At 42.5% G+C, this 22,988-nt stretch overlaps 1 protein-coding gene across 2 annotated transcripts in view; it reads left to right on the top strand.

Annotated features, from left to right (window-relative positions):
• Window positions 1–22,988, top strand: part of ELMO1 (engulfment and cell motility 1) — a 553,192-nt gene that overhangs the window by 517,862 nt on the left and 12,342 nt on the right. For both annotated transcript variants that reach the window (XM_068549306.1, XM_068549305.1), the window contains exons 19-21: window positions 480–592; window positions 9,636–9,743; window positions 16,943–17,025. In XM_068549306.1, the coding sequence (XP_068405407.1) occupies window positions 480–592; window positions 9,636–9,743; window positions 16,943–17,025 (304 nt within the window). The remainder of the gene's footprint in view (window positions 1–479; window positions 593–9,635; window positions 9,744–16,942; window positions 17,026–22,988) is intronic.

Below are 22,988 nucleotides of genomic sequence, written 5' to 3'. Positions count from 1 at the left end.
CCTGTACTTTGCCCGATACTGTGTTTGCTGTGGAATAGTTATCGTGTGGTTGTCCAACATTCCTGTTTGGTCAGATCACAAATGCAGTCTAGGAGTTTATCTGCTGTAGGGGGGGAGAATATGACCAGAGATTCATTGTCTCAGCAGAGCTGAGTGAATTTTTGCGTAAATTTATATCTGTGGCTTTGTAAAACAAGAGAAGAAATTTCTCGGGAGACCTTGGTCTAGAAAAACGTCACTGAAGTGATTGGTGCTCTTGTGGGTATCTGTAAATGTCAAAGAACCTATAGTGTTATTAGAATAGGTAACCATTTCCACTGATGCTTAATAAATGATTCTCTAAAGCACCCACTCGGGAGTATCGGGTTTTTCATGAAAAGTTGCAGCTTGCACTCGCCTGCCCCATCTGCCCGTGGTGCCCTTTCAGCCAAGTGCTGTTCTCAAGGCGCGCTGTGGAATATGTGTTTATCCTTTCACAGGGAACTAAAGGAGAAGATTCAGCCAGAAATCTTGGAGTTGATCAAACAACAGCGCCTGAACCGCCTCGTGGAAGGGACCTGCTTTAGGAAACTCAACTGCCGGCGGAGGCAAGGTATTGTTTGGGGCCACTCCAGACCCAGCAAGGAAGAACAGTGGCCTGCCCCCTGGGGAATCACGTGGGCATGGGTGTTGGTTTAAGGGTAGGCTATGCGGCATTGTACTCAGGACAGGACTAGCAGTCCAGGTAAGTTCTGATTTCCCATGTATACCCAGGGAGCATCAAAATCTAGAATCACCAGGAGACCCGTGGAACTGGGCCATTCGTGCCTCAAGTCTGCCAGTAGTGGTTCAACAACAGCTAACGTTATTGAGAGCTTACCAGGCTCTCACTTTACCTATGTTAATGAATTTCATCTTCCCAGTAACCCTATGAAGTAGCTACTGTGATTACGCCCAGTTTACAGATAGGGAAACTAAGGCAGTGAGGTGCGAAGTAACTTGCTCAGAGTCACAGAAGAGCAGGGATTTATACTCCAGCAGCTCTATGGCTCTAACTTTTAATGATTCACTATGCTATCAGGAGAGCTGGCACCCACTGTTGGATTTGACCTTGAACTTTTCAGCATGGATGGCCCTTACTTTCAAATCCCCACACTGATTCTCTTCCAAGTCAGAATTATTTTATTTGTAGATATAAGTAACAGTGAACCAAGGTGGGATAGAATCGATTTTCATAATCTTGCAAGACAAATTTCTGAATTGTCTCTATAAACTTTAATCCCAAAATATCAAGTTAAAATGGATGCCATTAGACTAGTTCCAATAGGTGGAAAGAATTTCCAGCTGTTTCTTAGCCAGGGAAGTAAAGTCCCTTGATTGCTTTCTTGACATACTGCTCATTGCAAAGTACTCATATCATACTGTCCTGGAAACAAATAGTCAGAAAATAAAATTGAAAGATAAGATTGGGGGAGAGGTGAAGAGATTGGGGAACAGTCAGGAACAAGCATAAGCATTAGCAACTGTACCAAGAACAAACATCAGTTATGGCCCCAGAGAAACCCTGGCAGATATTTTTGAAACCCGATGGATGCCCTGCTCCGACACAGACCTCGCCCACTAATGACAAACATCACTTCATGTTTATGCTGAGCCCATCCTCCCGGCCATTTACTTTTAATGGCTTTGTGCTGAATATTGAGTAAATTCAACGTATTTTGAATGTAAGCATTAAAAACCATATTAAGGAATGTCCAAAGGCAGAACTTCCTTGACGAATGAAAATGCAGGTTATTCCCAGAGGATAAGAAACCATGACAATGAGCTTCAGGCTGGGCCTCTGGGGAGGACAATGGGCAGAGTAAGAAAGGGCCGAGTTACAGCTGGGACTGACAAAGGCTCACGTTAGGAAGAAGGAACTCATCTCTCCCATTCAGCCGTTGGCGGACTGGTTCACCCCCTCCTTCCTCACCGCATTCCTTGCATTTGGGCACCTTCACCAGAGTGAATGCTGTTCTAAGAAGATAGTGTGGCACAGTGAGGAAGACAAGAGCCCTGGAGCCAGATGAAGTGGGTACCTTCCTACCTCTGTCCCCGTCCAGCTCTGTGACCTTGAGCAGTTTCCCCATCTGAAATGGGGTTAACAATGCCTGTCTCCTGAAGTTATTGTGAGGAAGAAAAGTGGTCATGAATGCAGCTCTTAGAAAGCAGCTTTAAAAAAGGGGGGTGGTAGCTACTGTTTTATTCTGGACGATCCTGTAGAGAAGAACAGTGAGCTGTGGGTGAGTAGACTTGGTTCTAAGCTTCTCAATTCTGTAGTTACAGAGTTAACCACCTGGGTGTTTTTATGCAGAACACGTGACCTCTCAGGGCCACAATTTCTCATCTGTTAAGTGGGAGAATAGGACGACATGATCTATTAGTTCAGATAGCCAGATTGCCTACTATATGCTCTGATCTCCTCATTGCCTTTGGCAAAATCAATATTCAGGATATATTGCCCACGTAAGGTGATTTATAAAGTTTTTATTTAGCTGACATTGGGCAAAAGGCACAGAAGTGGGGGGAGGAGAGAGGTGGCAAATAGACACATGCCACCAAATGCCTCCGCTCATGCCTAGCTAGAATCCTTCGGAACCTAATTCAGAGAACCCCGTTTGACCTTCCAGTCTACTCCACCACGAGACTTCCCTTTCTAGGCTGAAATGGGTAGATTCTACTTGAATAATCCTGTTTCTAGATGTCCTAATTACAGTGTTTTGGCTAAAGAAGTGTTAGTCCCAAATGTGCCACTTTTTCCAGTTTTCTAAAAATGAATTACCTACTGAACAAAAAATATGAGCATCTAGATTATAAATTTATTAGTTAAACTCCCTAGGGAGCACGACCATCTGTGTTTAGTATAAAATCATCCTTCCAAGTGAAGGAAGGCTTTTTGGTGTTTGGTAAATTGATCTAAAATCTGGTGACTTGCTCTGTGTGCTTAAAAATAGGGATTCAAAGCAGACTGTGCTGAAATTGGTTTCCTATCACCCCATCAAAACATTCCATTTAGATTTACCCACATTAATGAGGACATGGTGTAAAATCATTTTAATCCCTTCGAGAAAGGTGAGCTCTCAGACAGGAGCAGCCACGAGCCATCCCAGGTTAAAGAACAAGCACATGCGCAAAGGGCCCCTGCGTGACCACACTCCCTCTAAACTTGTCCAACAGTGAGTCAAACACAGATGAGTGGATTTAAGTATGTACAGGGGAAAATAGGAAAGAGCTTCCTGTCTCACAGAACTGGAAAGGAGAGGAGCAGATGTAGAGCCCTTTAGTGCGCCATGTTTGGCTAGACGGCCCCTGAGTTGCTACCTGCCCATCATTCTCCCGGCCTCATTTGCAACTCCGCTACTTGGTTAGTCCAATATAGATATATACACATCTGGAGTTCTGGGAATTCCGACCACAGTAGAACTGAGAGGCAGTAAATCATGGGAGACACACCAAGCTGCATTCAAGTCCCTGCCTCCCCACCCCCTAGCTGGGTAGCCTTGGACAACCTAATATATCTCTCCGTGCTTCTGTTTCCTCATCTGTCAAGTGGGGATGATGTCAGTTCCTACATCAGATCATTGCAAGGGTTAAATAAAATCATGCATCTATAGCACCTGGTGCTCAGCACATGGTCAAACATTCATTAATGGTATTTAGTATTCATTTTAGCTTACAGTTACTCAGAATATAGGTTTTTAAACACAGGCCGTAGAGTGGCAATGGCTGTCACATACTTGCTTCACTCTGTCCCGCATTCTCTATGGAATGTGAAAGGCTCTTGTTCACAATCCTTCATAATGAGATTGCCTTGCTTCCGTGTTTCCTGAACTTCTCAAGAGAGTTAAGATGAAATCCCAGAAGTTGTCTATGTTCGAGCCGTTATATGCTTCATGAGAATCTACAGGTTCAGGAACTGCCTCCTATTTTCCTTTCTTTTCAGAGATTAGGGTCTTTCAGAATCACTTGCATTGAATAGTCTTGATAAGAGCCCAGGGCTACACATTGGAGTATCATTTTCAAGAAATGATAGCATGAAACTTTTGCTTCTCATTGAAGACAGTGTCCATTTTGTTGACCAGTATCCCTTCTCTAAGCATTAACACGACAAACTTAATCTGAAACCACCTAGTGAGTGAAACGTGTACCCAGAGGAGTTGGCATGTTCCTGCGCTGAGGCCAAGGTCGGTGTACCTGCCTTGTTCTTTCAGCTCGCTCGGAAGACCTAGGGCCGAATGGTACATTCAGGCCATTTCAGTAACCATAGGAACCCTTTTGGGGAGCAGGTTGTTTCTTCCTCTTTGATTGAAATTTTCTTTTAATATTTAATTAAACCTTATCATAACTCATTTTTACAAAAAGGCAGGTATAAATAAATGTGTTTTTTCAAAAGAAGAAAAGCCAGATTATTTTCAGAAAAAAATTACTTTGCAATAGATCAAAATAACAGATAATCATTGTTCTCAAAAGGTGGAGGGACCAGTAATGTGAATGAGAGGGGTTACCATTGACTAGAAGATTAGGAGGGCACTAATATTTGAGAGCCAGCTCTGTGGAAGGTGCATGATGGATACTCTATATATGTTTTACTCATATAATTATTAGTGTTACTTAACAAAGGAACCATAAGGGTCCCTAAGGTTTTTATAATTTGGCCAAGACTCCATAGCTGATGTGTCAAGACCAGGTGTGTAACTCAGGTCTATGTGACTCCAAAGCATCAGTTAGGCCAAACCATCTTTAAAATGACTTGGGGGCTCTGGAGTTATCTTTTGCTATGAAAGGAGAGTCTCCAGGGAGACAGAATTCTGAATCAAAACAAAAGTATCTCATTCTGAAGAATGTTCAATGAAGTGAGGAAGATTTGAAAGGCGGAATGACCTTCATTCTGTATCCGTAGTTGTTGTCTTCCTTTACTGGACCAACAGAGAGATCTAATATCTCATCACCTGGAAGATGACATTTCCCTTTAAAAGCATTGCTGGGGTCCCTCATGTTTTGTGACTTGGAAACGTTTGACCCTAGGCAGGAAGCAGACCTTCCCCTGAGCACACTGAAGATTTTGCACATTTTAGGTTAACCTAAGAAAGACCCAAAGTCCTAGTGGAAGTGCCATAAGATTTCACTTTAGTAAAGGCCACCTGTCTCCCAAACACAGGCCTTTCGGGGCCCCCTGGGCCAGCAGCCAGCTGCCGACTGTGGGCTTTGCGCACAAGACAAAGATGTCCCCCCGAGTCCGTGGCAGAGTCGATCAGAACTCGGTTCTTGCTGTGCCCTGTGGCTCACTTTACAGTCCGCATTTCACACTCAACAATGGTAGCTATTATTCAGCTTGCCCGTCTCCCATAAACACCTGCTGGCCGACCCAACACTTGTCTCCAGCCTGGGTATGAAGAGAGACAATGGGCTGCACTGTTCCATATAGCTACCTATGGCTATTTAAGTTAATTAAAATTAAATAAAATTCAAAATTTCTTCTATTACTATTGAATAAGCAGGTGCAGAGTATTTGCATCATTGCAGAAAGTTCTATCACACATTGCTGCAAGAATTACAGTTGTCAAGGGTGATTAGCTCCATAATGATCTATGTGACATTGGGAATAACTTTAATCAGCCCTGGAGACCTTCTTACCAGGCTGTGAGCTTTGAAACCAGCTTTTCCCTCTGAACCTCCACACACACACACACACACACACACACACACACACACACACACACACAGAAAAAAGAGTGAAGCACAAAATTATCTCCATATTTTCAGTTTTTGAGTTGGGGGAATGAAAAGATGGCTATTAACGTACTAACATTTCTAATTGACTGAAAGACCTCTGTACTAACTCCTGTTTTCTCTTTAAATGCTACTAAACAATCTTTGCTAATGTTCTCACTGCTTCCTGCTAATTGCTTTTAGTGACACAATCCACTCATTCATTGCCCAGAGGGATTGGGGAACTAGTAACATCGTGCTGGGTTTTGAATAGAAAATACACATTTTTCTTACCATAAAAGAAACTGCAAATCAAGCTGCCACCGATGGCTGACACTGAAACTTCCTCACCCGACAAGTCGGTGCGCTCTGCTGGTCGGAGGTGGCATCTCTGCTCTCCTTTATAGCGGCTCTGCCTTCAAGACAGCCGCGCACAAGTTATGATGCCTCTAAACCTTCCCAGAGCTAACGACTCCAGCCTTTATCCTGAGAGAGATACTGGCTGAGTATCCACCCATTTGTTTATGAGTCAAAACAACCTTCCCAAGCCGTTCAGCCCCTTTTCCAATATTTTGTCATCCATCCAAGGCTTCCTATTTGATGGGAGGAGCAGAACACATCACTCACATCAGTGATGCACGGATCTTTTGCTCTTCACCATTTTAGTAGTAGACAGAGAAAGAGGAACTCCTATAGGATAAGAGAAGAGGTAGCCAGAGGTAGGAGGAAAACCAGAAGCTGGTGGTGTCATAAAAGTCAAGAGAATTTAAGCCTCTGGAGAGAGGAAAATCTGTCAGCTGTACCCTGTATTGTTATGGCAAGGTTCCAAGTAGCCTTTTGTGTTTCTTTAAACAAACAGTGACTACAGCTTTTCAAGGAAGACGGTTGTTTTACCTCCCGGAACCCTGATAAATAGCCACTGTTTTCAATAGTTTCTGAATGTAGGAGTGTGTGGCACAAGAGATCTTCCCTATTCCTGTTTTTCCCTGTAGTACAGGCAGAGTTGCTGGGTCACGGACCCTACTTCCCAGACCTGGGAAACAAGTGTTTCCACCATATTTCTTTAAGGTGCCACTAAGAGCTAGGGAGCTCCTTCTCCTTGAGCTTCTTGGCTTTGTCCCTCATGTCTGCCTTTCATCCTAATAATTTTTGCTACACCCAGTAGAGTACTGTAGGCACTCTGCAAATATTCACTGGAGAAACAGACATAACGTATTAAATAGACAACTTACGAAAGTATGTGCAGCAAATTTTTGAAGTGTTGCGAGTGAATGTAAGTTGTGCATTTTACTCCACAGTATATGTTTGTACCACTTAAATTTCTCAATGCTCCCCCAGTTATATTGAGGATGATTGATCCATTTGCGCCATATTGACCCTTGGGCTTCAGGTTACCACTGCCAATCCCTAGAGTTTACCCCGGTTTGAAAAGTGAGGGATTTCTAGGAAGAACAGGCTAAGACCTCACTCAAAATAAGACCAGCGTGTCCAAGCACTACAGCTCACCAACTTCCTTCCCAGCTTTCTGTCACCCTTTTTCAGTTGCTCACTTAGCCAAAGTCCCATCTCAGAGGTAGCAGGGGAAGGAGAGCTCTCTAGGAAATTTTTCCAGCTGGCTTTGTGGCCATCACAGTTCATTTAGACAAGGTGAAAGGTCCTTTGGGGGGAAGAAATCTCTACAATTTCTCATGCCAGGTTCCCAAGAGCACTGTTGGTGCTCGTGGCCAAAACGTGTCCCTCTCCTTTGGAATTGCAATTCCTATTGTGAATTACAAGTCAAATTCCCAAATGTGTTCTCCTCGTGGGAAACTGCCTAATTGAAATGGTTATGAATTATTCAGGGAATAACTTTAGTTTCTCCCTTTGAAATGCTCTCCCAGAAGAATGACCTGTGCTGTTGAGAGTGTGTGTGTGTGTATATGTATATATATATAACAGAATTTTGAAAATTTAGCAATTCCAGATGTTTTCCTAGCACTCAAATTACTGTTTCTTTCCTCTCAAATTTTCCCACCAGCGTTTAGATTTTTTTAAATATATGGATTGCCATACTCTGGCTACATTCAGGAATTCTCAAACCCTGTTTATAGATGAGAAAGGAATCACAGAGGCATTTTGCTTTTGTGGATCCAGTTTGGGTGTTTTCTTTGCTTTTACTTCCAGTTTTAAAACTTTCTTTTCTACAAAAAGAATTGTAGTTAAAATGTGGTTTTGTAGTGAAAGCAATTTTAGGTAGAAGAACATTTTTCTTAAACATTATAGAGACCTTTTTGGTCAGAGTGGCTTCAAAATAATGTGTGTTTGTAGACACAGTAATGGGGTGACTTGACCAAGGCCACTGTGCTTGCCAATTGCATAATGTCACAAAGGGGTTTACAGGTCATGGATGCTCTGTGCCTGAAGCATCTTGACCGGGTCCCCTTGGGTCTTCATTTATCAATTTAGCCAACAGCAACTGTGTAACTTCCACGTGCCAGGCACTGTGCCAAGTGATCAGTGCAGTGCAATTGTGAAGACAGTGGTTGTCATCAGAGTGCCCTGGCTTCTCCACACTGTCAGGGCTGATGTGTGTCCTGGAGTCCTCTTCTGTCAGTAACCTTTCACACTGCACCCACTGGGGCAAGTTGCTTACCTAGTGTCTATGGCAGATAATGGGGAATACTAAGGGGCTTAACATGGGAGCGCCAAGGATCCAAGGAGATGCTGGAGCAGCTAAGAGGATCTGGAGGGTCCCTTTGGCTGCAGTAATCAGAGAGGGCTTCCTGGAGGAGGCAGCATCTAGCACAGACCTGAGAGCTGCACAAAGATTGCTGTCACAATCTAAGTTTCTTATCTAGAAAAAGCACTCTCTCCCTCCTTCTTGCTGCCTCACCAGCTTATTCAAAAATTTTTATTACATTTGGGGGAGTCAACTTAAAGGAGTTTTTTATAAGAATGATCCTAAGGTACTGGTAACACTTATTTAAGAGAACTAAACTCTAGGAATGAGAGAGGAGATGATTGCAATATCCTCATTCTTGGATAAATTTCAGAATTATTAGTGTATTTCCTCATGAATTCCATCCCTTGTGTGTATCACTAGCTTCCTAACAATTTATTCATTGATTAGTTTGTGTGCATAGGCCTCAGGGGTGAGGGCTTTGATATGCCAACTGAGATATGGCACAGCCATCTCATCAGTCTTAAAATCTCACAGAGGAAAGTGGAAGCAGAAAAATTCTGAGAAAGCTGTTTTTTCTTCATCTCCCTCCCCACTTTTGTCAGGCCCAACTGAATAAGGAATAGTCCCCTACTCATTATAGATACTGATGAAATAACCCTCTGGAAGCCACCACCTCAGAAACCCTGTTGCCATTGTCCTCAAAGGATTTGATAACTTTCCCAGTGGTACCAAATGTCTACCAAGAAAGACAGGAGCTAACTAAATATCAAAATCGAGAAGGGACTAACTGCCAGGGCTCTAGAAGTCATTCCTTCTTTTTTTTTTTTTTTTAATTTTTATTTATTTATTTATGGCTGTGTTGGGTCTTCGTTTCTGTGCGAGGGCTTTCTCTACTTGTGGCAAGCGGGGGCCACTCTTCATTGTGGTGCGCGGGCTTCTCACTATCGCAGCCTCTATTGTTGTGGAGCACAGGCTCCAGACGCACAGGCTCAGTAATTGTGGCTCACGGGCCTAGCTGCTCCGCGGCATGTGGGATCTTCCCAGACCAGGACTCGAACCTGTGTCCCCTGCATTAGCAGGCAGATTCTCAACCACTGCGCCACCAGGGAAGCCCCATTCCTTCTTGAAGACTTAAAATAGAAGGAACTGCATGTTCTCCCAGGCAAGACTATGATGAAATAAGGATGTCAGTATTTTTTGGAAACCGGAATCGCTTACCTGGTAAATTTGTGTTTTTTTCCCCCAGACAAGTTTTGGTATTGTCGGCTTTCACCAAACCACAAGGTCCTGCATTATGGAGACTTGGAAGAAAGTCCTCAGGGAGAAGTGCCCCACGATTCCTTGCAGGACAAACGTAAGTGCCTCTCCTGTATTGGAGGCCTGAGTTTTGGTTGCTTGTTCGTTTCCTGGTCACAGAATATCATGCAGAAAGACTATCAACATAAGTAAACCCATTAGGCATGTCTCATCTAGCTGTGGGTCCTGGCCTGAGCCGTCTCATCAAGCATAAGACCTTGATGGATTTGTGGTTTGGGACTGAAGAGGGGAGGGTGTAAAAGGAATGCTCACCTCTCTTTCCTGAAAGATGTAAACCTGGGGTTCAAACACCCACTTTTACGTTACTTGTCCAGCTGTTATTCGAAGGAGCAAAACAGATATAAACCTGACTGTCAGTTGTCTTCTTCTGATGACCCAAAATAATTTCACATGAATCATGTGCTTGATCCCACCACGTTTATGCATTATAGTTTAGTGTATCCCACACTTATAACGCAGAGCTAATGGCAGATCCAAATATGGCTAGTTTACTTCAAAGAAGTAACTCAGACACTCAATAACATTCTATTGTTTCCTAAATATTCCCGAAAATACATATTATTTATACTGATTTGCTATTTCTGTACCATGTCTTTTAAAGAGCCAGTCATCTGCTAGATTATTTTAGCCCAACACCAAAGCAGGTTCCAGGTTTTTTTAGACAGCATTAAGTGTACAAATTAAACAAAGTATTATAGAAATATTAAAATACACAAAGGTAATGGATTAATTTAGAAGAGAAATGAGATAAAGTTAGACATAGCCTCAGAGGATATCTCAGGTAGAGAAATTAAAGAGTGAGAAAAAAGTAAAGACACTTTAAAATAACTTTTAAAAGTCACCTTGACCCTGCCATGAGTCATACAAACAAGTCACAAACAGAATCCTTACCTCCAGGTCCTAGTACCTTCCCCCTTGTCACCCCAGGGCCCATGGAAGTCAAATCTATACTGTCTTCCTTGCAGCTCATGGCCATCACAGGGGAAAATAAACCACAAGTGGCAAATTCCTGCCACACTCAGACTCTGGGCTGACATATCAGACAGACAGCCTGGAACATTCTCTCTTCCTCCAGCTTAAAAATGGGGCAGTCTGGTCTTTGTAGTGTCATTTAGTTCAGAAGGCAATCTTATTTCCTTTCATGGGAGCACTGCCTCCTCAGCCCACGTTATTTGAAACCCAGTACCGCAGAGTCTGGTGCAGTGTCTATGCATTCCTGCTATGGGGTCTCCCCAGGCCTCTGCCTGTGATAAGGACCCTCCCTTCAGGTCTCAGAAAGCCTTCCGCATCCCACCATGGACAGAGCTGGACCAGTGGTTCTCAGAGTGTGGTCCTTTGACCACCAGCAGCATCACCTGGGAAATTACTAGAAATGCAGATTCTCAGATCCTCACTCCCAGACCTGTTGAATCGGAAACTCTGGGGATGGGGCCAACAATCTCTGTCTTAGCAGACCCTCCAGGCGTTTCTGGTGACCACTCAAATTGAGAACTGTGGAGCCAGGTATTGCCTGACACGCTTCATAGTGAGTCCCTAAATTTGGCTTTCACCAATACGTAAATATTTTAAAAGAACAAGAAAAGTGAATTGACAGTGGGTTGCCAGCTTTCAGTTTGGGCAGAAATAAAAGCTATTAAAAAAGAAAATCTAACTAAAATTTAATATCACATTCCTTTCATTTTAAAAAGGGCTCTTGATCCAACAAAAGGAAAGACCAGAAAGGCCTAATCTTGGAATAAAGGACAGTCCCTTGTACTAAATTAAATTAGCTGTGTGAAAAACTCACAGCAGGGTCTTCATTTTCCTCTGTTTGCTATTAACTGGTGAAAAATTCACTGACGAAACCTCCCTTGTGAACTCAGAACTGTCCAGAGGCCAGCCATTTGGAATCTCTGCTCTAATGCAGTAAAATGAAAAGTTAGAGGTCAAAGCAACCACAAGCTCTATAGGAAGTCTTTCACTGCCTCGTTCTTAACCTGACCAGAAAATAGGGAAAGTGGTCTGGGCAGGAAAACAAAAAAACCACAGCTGGATTCATCCCTAACCCACATGGCCCAGAGAATCGGCTCTCCCACTCACTGGGTGTGTTATTTATCTCCATATTTATAGGGATCTAATCCACTCCTCAACCCACAGATAGGTACTAGCTTGGCGTGGATTGTAGGTTTAAATGCAGCACTCTCATTCTTGCTGGTTCTGCTGCTTGGGAAGTCGGTAGCCCTGCCCCTGGAGAAGATCAAGGTGTTGACAGCACCTGAGCCTTGAGTAGGGATGGTCTCCGGGCTAGAAATCCGAGGGCCGATGCCAGGGAGAGCCAGCTTGCCAGGGTGATTGCAGAGGAGCCAGGACAGAGCTGCAGATCTCCAAACAGTTTTTGGTCGTGGCCACAGAGTGAGGCTACTTCTGGGAAAGGGTTGCATCAGTCCCTCTGACAGTGGCTGTGAAACTCATCCACTCCTTTCCTCTGCGGCCTTTGAAGTCTAGTTATTCAGAGTTCCAGAAGAGCTGCTGCATAAACAGTTTATCCATTGCAAGGCAAACCAAGAATGAGTACCTGTGCAGGTGTGTGCACATGGGAGGATGTGGGGTGTGTGTGTGTGTGTGTGTGTGTGTGTGTGTGTGTGTGTGTGTGTTTGTGTGTTGAGGAGATTATATCTGTATGCACATGTGTGCCAGGGAGGGGGTATATTTCATGTAATGAAGTCAACTGAAACTATTATATGCCTGAGATGAGAAGGTCCCAGCCTAGGAAACTAAAGTTTGCTGCTTCAGGCCTGCCATCTGGTTTGCATTTAATTACAGTTCGCATCCTGCCTGGAACAAAATAGTCCATCTTCTTGGAGCCCTTAGTCAAAAACCTCATTCCGCTAGAAAAATGAGGCATTCCTTTAATTCATTTCAAGTACCCTTGCTCTTGCCGTGTACAATTGCCCTCTCTTGCGACCAAGAGGAAAATTGTCTTCCACCCCTTGAGTTAATCAGTGCTGAATACTGAGATATTGGTGAATCAAAGAGCGTAATTGAATCCTCTTAATCCGGAGAGTGTAAGTGGAGATGGAGGGCCTCTCCTTAGCTGTCTTCGTGTCTAAAGGTTTAGCAAATCTCTCTTCTCGTATTCCTTTTGTTAGGCAGGAAACATGGCCCTTGAAAATCCACATCTCCTAACCTCCCTTCGCCCCACATTCCTCCCACCAGGTTTAGAGGCTCTCATCACCCCCACTAAACACCAGACTCCTCTGCTTTCCAGCAGTGCCTGGGCCCCTCAGAGACTCCCTTTGAAAGAATCTAGGCCAGCCCTCTTCACTCCCACATCAAAGGGTTTTGCTCCCTCACACAAGGCCATTAAGCCTATTACAGCAGAGGAGAGGAGCAATGGCCACAGCAAAGCAAAGTGGGCAATTTGGGTCATTGAAGCGTGGGGAATAATTCAGGCCCCTCAATCTACAGAGAGAATTAACTTTGACTATTGATAATGAGAATAATAGCAAATAACATCTTTTGAGTGTTTACTCGACACCAGGCACTGTGCTAAGAGCTCTACATTACATAATAAATTATCCTCCCCACAACCTGAAGAGGTAGGTATCACTGGAAAATTAGGATTAGGAAAATGAGGTACAGAAAAGTTAAGTAACCTGTTGAAGGTCACATGTCCAATAAATAATGGAGCAAAGATCTGAATGCAGCCATCCAACTCCATGGCCTAGATTTTTACCCACTTCTCCAGACCACCTAGATTCAAAGCCAGCAGTGATCTTGGCTCCAGCATTGAGTTAATTCTCAGAACAACCCTATGAGATGGATGATGTTATAGTCCTACATTGTAGACAAGGAAGCTTATGCTCCAAGAACTTTAGCCCAAAGTGGTATAGCCAGTAGGCGCATCTAGAATTCGAATCCAGGCTCTGTGATTCTAAAGGCACAGCCCTTCCAACCACTCCAGGCTTCCAAGTTAGAGAACAGATTCTTTACTAAACTGTACTGGGATCAGCCTGCCCCTCCTCTGTATTTCTGCCCGTAGGAGCTTCCACGATGGAGCTGTGTATACAGCAAGTGCTCATGGCTTACTGGCTACTTCCTGGGTTGATTTCTGCCTCAGCTTGGCTCCCAGGGGTGAAAGCTAGAACCATTTTTATCATGGTGGCCACATTTACTTTTTCAAAGGCATTTTTTTTTTAATCACAATTAAATTTCCTTCCACAGATGGTAGCAGTCAAAGAGTTTCCTGAACATATCTGAAGTGATAACCACTTCCAGGGCTGTGTTCAGCATGATTTGGGGGGCTGACATCTTCCAAACATAGGGAAAAATCATGGCCTAGCAAGGGACCATAGAAGAGAAGAAAGAGCAGCAGTCCCAGCTCTGTCCCTCACTAGCTGTGTGACGTTGCATGATTTATTTCTTCTCTTTAGTCCTCAGTCTTCCCATCTATAAAATGGGAGTGTTGAATTAGATTGTCTCAATCCAGCTCAAACTGAAGAAAGCATTGAAAGAAATGAGGCCAGGCCGCAAGGAGTTAGAGTGGGGGTTAGGGAACCAGTGGTGACCCTCCTGGTTCTCATATCTCTGAACCCCACTTAGTTATGTTGCTCCTACAAAAAAGCGCCCGATAGAAACGCCAGCCCTGCTTTGAAGTAATCAAGGGCCCTCTGTTGCCTCTTAAGAGTGTAGATTCAAAGGCTATGAGTCTGATTCTGCTCATGCGTTTAGAGAGGACAGCATTTTAGCCCTTCTGATGTCTAATCTTCCAGTGCATCTAGAGACAAACTATGTAAAGAGCAACCTTTAAAAGCCATGCTTTATTTTTAGAATTTTGTGTTTTCCTTTTAGCCATAATCCTGTGAGTAATATAGCAGCTTGTCTCCTTGACAGGGGACAATGCATATAAAATACATAAAATATGTAATGCCACAAGCACGGTGGAAGAGTGCTTTTTCTCCCCTGATTCCTTCTCATTAGAGATTCTAAAGACTGCTCCCACGACAGACTTTAAAGTTACTCTTGTCCTGTTCTGAGTTAATCTTGTCCAGTTTTCAAAGCCAAGGGGTAACTTACTATTTATAGATCTTCAAAGCCAGGGGGTAACTTACTACTTATAGATCTTGATTGACCATGTTACATATTATACAACAGAAGACTTTCTGCGAGGTGCTTGTGACTCAAACTCCATCTGAAGCTTGAGGAGGCTTTTGGAGTTGGTATGTTAATTATATCACAGATTCACTTTGGTGGTGGATTTTCATTGAAAAGTAAATCTTAAGTAAACCCAGCTTCCCAAAGTGCCCAAGTATCTCCTCCTGGGGTAGTGATTAGGTAGCCAGGTCAGCCACTGAGAACAGGGCTGATTGTTGGTTCTGAAAATGGTTTTGAGGAGAGCTGAAGTCAGAGGCTGTGGTCAAAGGTAGGTTCAGGAATCACAAGGACCGTCTAAAAGAAGATGCCAATCTCGAGCAGCCAGGCAGAGAAGGAAAGCAGTCCAAGGTCAAGGGTCATGCCATTCAGGAGAGGCTGCATTGCTACATTTTGCTGCAAGAATAAATAACCTCCAAAATCTCAGTGGCTCAGGACAACAAGAGTTTATTTCTCACTCCTCACATTACATAACTGACATGGACTTTCAAAGGACTGCTCCACACAATCACAGGGACTCAGGCCAATGGCTGCTTTGCCATCCCAGAGCTGTGGCGTCTGGATGGACCATGTGACCTGATCAGTCCCTGTGGCTGGAGAAGAGAGGCTGGTAGGCCTGGACTTTTCACTGCCTCAGCTAAGAAAGAGACAAGCCATTTCCTCTCACATTTCATTGACCAGAGCTAATCATATGGCTCCACCTAACTGCAGAAGTCGCTGGGAAGAGTACTCTTCCATATGCCCGGAAGGAGAGGAGAGGCAATTATTAGTGAGTACAAGTCATGTCTACCAAGGAGATCTAGAATCAGGGCTGCAAGCTGAAGGGGCAGACGTGGTGGGAGAGATAGCAGGGGGTGCCTGCAGAGAATCCTGGAAGAGTTCCTCACAGCCTCACTCTTCTCTAGGGTTTGAGAGAGCGCTAAAGGTGTCACAGATTTGGACAAAGTTCTTAGCAACTTTAGGGTACCCGGACAATGTTAGCTTTTAAAGAGCCTTGCTGTTACGTCGTTTTGACATTCTATATATTTTATAATTTTCTCTTCATCTAAATGTCACCCCCAAACCCAATGCCCCAATAAAAATAGGTGAACTTTAATCATGAAATCTCTCATTATCTTCATCATTAGAGGAGTCTAAGGAATTGATGACTCAAAGCTTCTGCAGATCCTAAGTGAGCTCCTAAATTCACAGTCCCTTACAGGAGTGAAAGATTAGGAATTGGAAAGGGACAGATGACTTTGCAGTTTTTTAAATTAAGCTTCCAAACCATCCTACTGCCTTCTCTCCATCAGATGATCTTAACAAAAGCTTTAAAGGCCCAAACCTTTCCACGTCTTTTATCTTCCCCCAAGTTCTGAGTAAGATGAGAGATAACATCATTTTATCAAACTGCATTACGCTCAGGATTTCCAAGATAAACACCAGCTACCACTTCCCTATCAGAAAGGAATGTTCCCTGTATTTAATTCAGTTTAATTTCATTGTCCATAAAATAGGAATAATAAAACCTGCCTCACAGAATGGTTGTGAGAAGTAATGAGATGGTAAGAGGGAGAATTTGGAGAATCAGAGTTCAGGATGGTTTAGGTTCAGATAAATTTTTTTGTGATAAGGTTACTTCCCCTCATTATCCAAAACTCAGAAACTAAAGAGATGTAGCAACTGTAGCAGGAGATAGCCATCTGTAGGAAGCATTTGGCATTGCTCCTGGCACATAGATGTCTTCCATAAAATCAGTATCAGTACCGCTATTAGTATTGTTATTACGGCTGCTTCTAATACCAACACTTTTAATGCAACTATGATGGGTTTGTTGTTGTTGTTTCTGGTCTTTTTTTTTAGGTATTTGCTTTATTGAACCAAATTCTACTATGAACATAGATTTTTCTCCCCAGGGATGCTTTTTACCAGGATATAAGGATATATTTTAGTTCCTAGCCCTGGACACTGCTTGACTTCTCTTTTCTTTTCACCTCTTTTCTCTTCTAGCGGTAGTGTCTGGGAATGGCAGCCGTAGCAGCAGACTCGATGCTTAGTCCTGCTACTTTATGGACACTTAAGCTGTCACATGACGTAGTTACTTTCATTTTCTCTTATGAATTGCAGTGCCGGTGGCAGATATCAAAGCTGTGGTGACGGGAAAGGACTGCCCTCATATGAAAGAGAAAGGTGCCCTTAAACAAAACAAGGTATGATTTCCAAGTTATTGCAAATAGTTCTATCTGCTCAATACAGTTATTGACTGCAGTGGGCCAAGCCCTTCTTTGGTAGCTATGCTTGTGTGGTTGGTGTGTGTTTGTGTGTGTGTGTGTGTGTGTGCGTGCACACACGCACACACAGTTACACAACTCTTAAACTCAGCTCCTTTTCCTTTCCTCATTCCTTTTACATCTCTTACCTAGTCTTATTCTTTCTCTCACTGATCACTTGTCGAATCTCCACCATGTCTTGCATTCTCTCACTTCCTTTCTACGTACAGCCCTAGGAATTGCCCTCTCTCTGTTGTCACCGGTCTTCTCTCAAGCCTTTTCCACTCATCTCCGTCCATCCTCTGGGCCTCTCCTAACCTTCTATTTATATTCATATTCTCCCTTCCACACTTCCACCCCAATCCCTTTCATTTCCTCCTTCTTAGTTACCCCCTGGTGTCTCAGTGAAGTCTGGGAAAGGGAGGAGAGACTAGATGGCTCAAAAAAAAATCTTAGAAGACTTTTAAAGGCCTGATATTCTTCAGCATCATGGGAAATATTGTGAAACAGTTCAAACCCAGCTTAAGGGAGAAAATTTTCCCAAAGGTGAATATTGCTTAAATACTCTTCACATTGCAATATTCTTCACCCTCCCCATTATGTTGTTCCCCATGACAGCCTACATTCCATAACAGAGGGTATGGGAGGTGGCATTTTCTGAAAAGATGGAGGGATTTCCCTTGCCCCTAGTTTGGAGGTATTTGCCCTTGGAGGGGACATCAGGGAGCCAGTTTTTTACTTCTTGGCATCTTGTGATACATAGTATCTGTCCATGAACAAAATTAATCAGATTCATCTGGATGCTTCAGACACCTTGGTGCCAAAAGTGTCACATAGATCAATAGGTTGCTTCTTTATTGTCCCGTGTCATTATCTAAGAGGCATGTAAACATTATACACATCCTATTAATCAATCAGTGTTGAAGTGAATAATGCCTGCCCTGTAATCTCAGTCATTATAAGATGAAGGTGAATCCAGGTCTGCATAAGATGACCCTATCTATGGTTAAGGAAAATCAAAAGCACTACAAAAGTACTGCTTAGGAAGAAAAAAGGGAGAGGATACAGCCAAGGAGACGGATAACAAGATCTTTGCTTCTTAAGTTACATAAGTATAACTCACCTCAAGTCCATATGAATCCTTCCGTGTCAAGCCTGTCACAGTGCTATCATATAAAACACTGAGTGACATAAGGGCATGCCTTAGGGTCTGTAGGTCATCTGTTACACAGCATTTCTTTCTTCTCCAAGATACGGGGAAGTAGGGATTCAGCAGCTCATCATAGTCCAGAAGATCATCCTTAAATAAAGCAGCAAGTCCCCAGCCTTCATGGTTTGCCTCCTGTGGGGCTGCCTTCCTTCAAGACCACCTGATAACAGAGGGAGCACCGGCTCTGCTCAGCTGCAGCTGAGGTCCCCATGGTTATATAACACTTGGAGCTGAGCAGGACAAGGTGTGAGGAAATTGGCAGCAACAAGAGTCTGTAACCTGAAGAAGGCTGGGAGGGGGTGGGTGTAGTTGGCAGCCAAGCAACTTGCCAGGACTCAAGCACTCTGATTGGGACAGCGAATTATGTAAAACAGGTGTGAAGGAACTTCTGGTTTCACCCCAACCTGTAAAGAGTCTAGGAGTTGTCACTCCTATCCTTACAGTAAGAAGAAACTGAATGAAGTGAAAATCAACAATTTTCTTGGAACTACCAAGAGAACTGATGTTGCAGGGGAGACCACAGCCATGGAATCTGGAGAGTCAGGTACACCCAGAGAGTCACAGCCAGATCTGCTCACCTGAAGCAGAATCTACTGGAGCCATAAGCTGTAAGATCATTTAGATGGCAATTCTGATGACTGCTAGTATGAGAGTGAGAAACTCTTTGGGGTTGCAGTCTTGTGGGGGTATACTTTCATGGGCTTTACTTCCAATAACCCTAGCAAATTCTCTCAGTGAAGATCTTATAGAGAGTCCCCCATCCCCCACTGCCCACCTCCATCATGGCTCTGGGAGGGGAAAGAGGTGAGTAATCGTGGAATATGACAGAGCCTTCTCCATAACGAAGTCCTGTTCTCCAGACCTTTATCCCAGCTAGGGGAAAGGAATTTCTCCCATTGCATTCCTTTTTAGACTTCTTATCTCAACCACAGGGTTGGGGTTGGGGGAGACATAATCAACAACAGTCAGAGCCTCAAGGAAATCAGTAGAAAACTCTGTAGCTATGCTACTGGGAAAGCTATACTACTGGAGATACACTTGAGAAGGAGACAGCCACAAGACATAGGACCCCCAAAAGATGGAGATTTAATTGGAAAGTTATGGAGTGTTATCCCTCACCCATATCCTACCGCTATACCACTAAATTCCAAAATAATAACACTGGATTATAACTGAAAGTTCTGCAAGATAAAACCTCTCTCTGAGGAAGAGTATTTAGGGAAGCTCAAAGTCAGTGGAGTAGACAAAAACAGGGACACTAGAGGAATTTGAAGCCTCTGGCACTTACAGGTATAGCAAACATTTAACATATCCCAATTCCTTGCTAGATTAACATAAATCATCACTCTAAAGGTCTGTGTCTCTCCCTTCCTATTACCTGATACAGCATGTCTGGATTTCAACAAAAAGTTACAAGCATGCCAAAAAGCAATTAAAAAACAGCCTGGAAAAACAAAGCAATCGTCAGAACCAGACTGCAATACGACACAAATGCTGGGGTTATCAGACAGAGAATTTAAAATAACTGTGATTAAAAGGATTAGAGGCTCTATGGAAAAAGTAAACAACATGAAAGAATAGATGGGTAATATAAGCAGAGATGTGGAAACTCTAGAAATGAATCAAAAGGAAAGGGTATAAATAAAAAGTACTGTAACAGAAGTGAAATAAAGTATGCTTTTAATGGACTCTTCAATAGACTTGACATGGCTGAGGAAAGGATTAGTGAGCTTGAAAATGAGTCAGTAGAAACTTCCTAAACTGAAATGCCAAAAGGAAAAAAATTAGAACATCAAAGAACTGAGGGACAATTGCAAAAAGTATAATATATGTATAATTAAAATACCAAAAGAAAGAGAACAGAACTGAAGAAATATTGAATCAATAATGGCCAAGAACTTTCCAGAATTAAAGATAGATATCCAACCACAGATCCAGGAAGCTTATAAGATACCAAGCAGGATAAATACCAACACACACACACACACACACACGCACCCCTAGGCATATCATATTCCAACTGAAGAAAACCAAAGACAAAGAGAAAACCTTAAACCAGAGGAGGAAAAACATCTTACTGGTAGAAGAACAAATATTAAAATTAAAGTAGATTTCTCATCAGAAACCATGCAAGCAAGAAGAAAGTAGAGTGAAATATTTAGTGTTAAAAAAAAAAAAAAACCAACCTAAAATTCCATATCCAGTGAAATTATCTTTCCAAAGTGAAGGAGAAACACTTCCTAAGATAACCAAAACCAAGGAAATTCATTGCCAGCAGACCTACTCTGTAAGAAATTCTTCAGCCAGAAGGAAAATTATATAGGTTAGAAACTTGAATCTACATAAAGAATAGAAGAGTGTCAGAGAAGGAATAAGTGAAGGTAAAATAAAAATATATATTTTTTCTTATTAATTCATCTAAAAGATAACTCTTTGCTTAAAATAATAATAGTAAAATGTGTTAGTTGATTATAGCATATGGATCAGTGAAATGAATGACAGAAAAGTCATAAGGGATAGGAGGGAGGAATTAGGATACTCAAAACAGGAGAAGACAAAAAAAAGGGAGGAAGTTAAAAATAAAGAACAAATACAACACATGAAAAGAGTTACAAACATGGCAGATATAATCTAACTATATCAATAGTCATTTTAAATGTCGATCGTCTAAATACACCAATTAAAAGACAGACATTGTCCGAGTGGATAAAAAGCAAGACCAACTATATGGTTTTCTACAAGAAACCCACTTAAATATAAAGACTAAGATAGGTGAAAGTAAGGGGTTGGACAAAGATATCAAAATACATGAGACAAACTGAGAGAACTGAAAGGAAACATTCACAAATCCATTATTATCCTGGAGATTTTGGTACCCTTCTGTCAGTAATTGATACATCAAATGGAAAGAAAATCAATAAGGATATTGATGACTTGAACAGCACCATCAGTCAACTAGATCCAATTAACATTAATAGAAAATCCACCCAACAACAGAATACACATTTTTCTCAACCTCACAAGAAACATTCACCAAGATAGACCACATTCTGGGCCATAAAATACATCTTAACAAATTTAAAAGAAGAGCAATCATACAAAGTATGTTCTACTTCACAATGGAATTAGACTAGTAATAAATAACAGAAAGATAGATGGAAAATCCCCCAAATGTTTGGAAATTGAAAACACACTATCAAATAACCCATAGTTTAAAGAAGAAGTCTAAAGAGAAATTACAAAATGTTTTAAACTAAGTAGAATGAAAATATAACTTGTCAAAATGTGTGGGTTTTAGTGAAAGCCGTGCATAGAGGGAAATTTATACCATTAAATGCATATATTAGAAAAGAGGAAGGATCTAAAATCAGTAAAGTTTCCACCTTAGGAAACTAGAGAAAAAAGAGCAATTTAAGCCTAAAGCAAGCAGAAGAAAAGAAATAGTAAATATCAGAGATCAATGAAATTGAAAATAAGAAAACAGTAGAGAAAATCAACAAAATCAAAACTTGGTCCTTGGAAAAGATAAATAAAATTGATAAATTTCTAGCCTGACTAACCAAGAGAAAATGAAAGAAGATACAAGTTACCAATATCAAAACAGGTGTAGGGGCTTCCCTGGTGGCGCAGTGGTTGAGAATCTGCCTGCCAACGCAGGGCACACGGGTTCGGGCCCTGGTCTGGGAAGATCCCACATGCCACGGAGCAACTAGGCCCGTGAGCCACAACTACTGAGCCTGCGCATCTGGAGCCTGTGCTCCACAACAAGAGAGGCCGCGATAGTGAGAGGCCTGTGCACCGCGATGAAGAGTGGCTCCTGCTTGCCACAACTAGAGAAAGCCCTCGCACAGAAACGAAGACCCAACACAGCCAAAAATTAAAATTAATTAATTAATTAATTAAAAAATTAAAAAAAAAAAAACAGGTGTAGAGATGATGTTCTCATTTGAGCCTAGGATATGTGTGGGTGGTTTTCGCCTTCTTGTAGGAGATTCCTCTCCCCTTAGAGGAGATCAACAAAACAAACTGAGTAAATGACATTTCCAAACTTTAAAAAAAAAATTGTAAATGACACTTATAGAAAATTGGACGGGTGGGTGGACAGATGGATGGATGATGGATGGATGGATGGATAATGGGACACACTGCTATAAACACATAAATAAGACTTCAAATGGAGGCTACTTCCTGGGATTCACTGGCGGAGATATTCCAGCCACTCTCAGCTCTTCTAGGCTGCCTTGAGGGCTGAGAGAAGCAGTGGTATCTCTACCAGCCTGGCTCTTTCATTTGCATGCATATGAAAATTGTCTGTCTTGTAATGTTAATAGCGTTCATACATCTGGTTCATCAGGTAAAACGTCAAAAGGCAGAAAGGAAACCCACAGTTCTAATAATTTATTTCCTCAATCCACCCACACCCACACCCCTTCCCCAGTGCTCCAGAGGCCTGCTCCTCCCTGCCGCTGGGGCTTCTGGATAGGAGAGGGGAGACCTGCAGCTTAAAAGGGGAGTTGGCCAAAATGTGTCCACAGGAGGTCTGTCAGTGCACGGCAGTGGGCAGCACCCAAGGCGTGTTGCTGGCTCTTCAGCTTTTCCAGCTAGAGAGTAGGTTCTGACATTTTGTGCCACAGGACTTTCCATTAGTTTAATTACTGAACAGGGCAAACTGGGCCATTAGCATCTTTAAGGC

Source organism: Eschrichtius robustus, chromosome 8 (assembly GCF_028021215.1).
Source record: "Eschrichtius robustus isolate mEscRob2 chromosome 8, mEscRob2.pri, whole genome shotgun sequence".
NCBI lineage: Eukaryota > Metazoa > Chordata > Mammalia > Artiodactyla > Eschrichtiidae > Eschrichtius > Eschrichtius robustus.
This window is presented reverse-complemented; position numbering and strand designations above follow the sequence as displayed.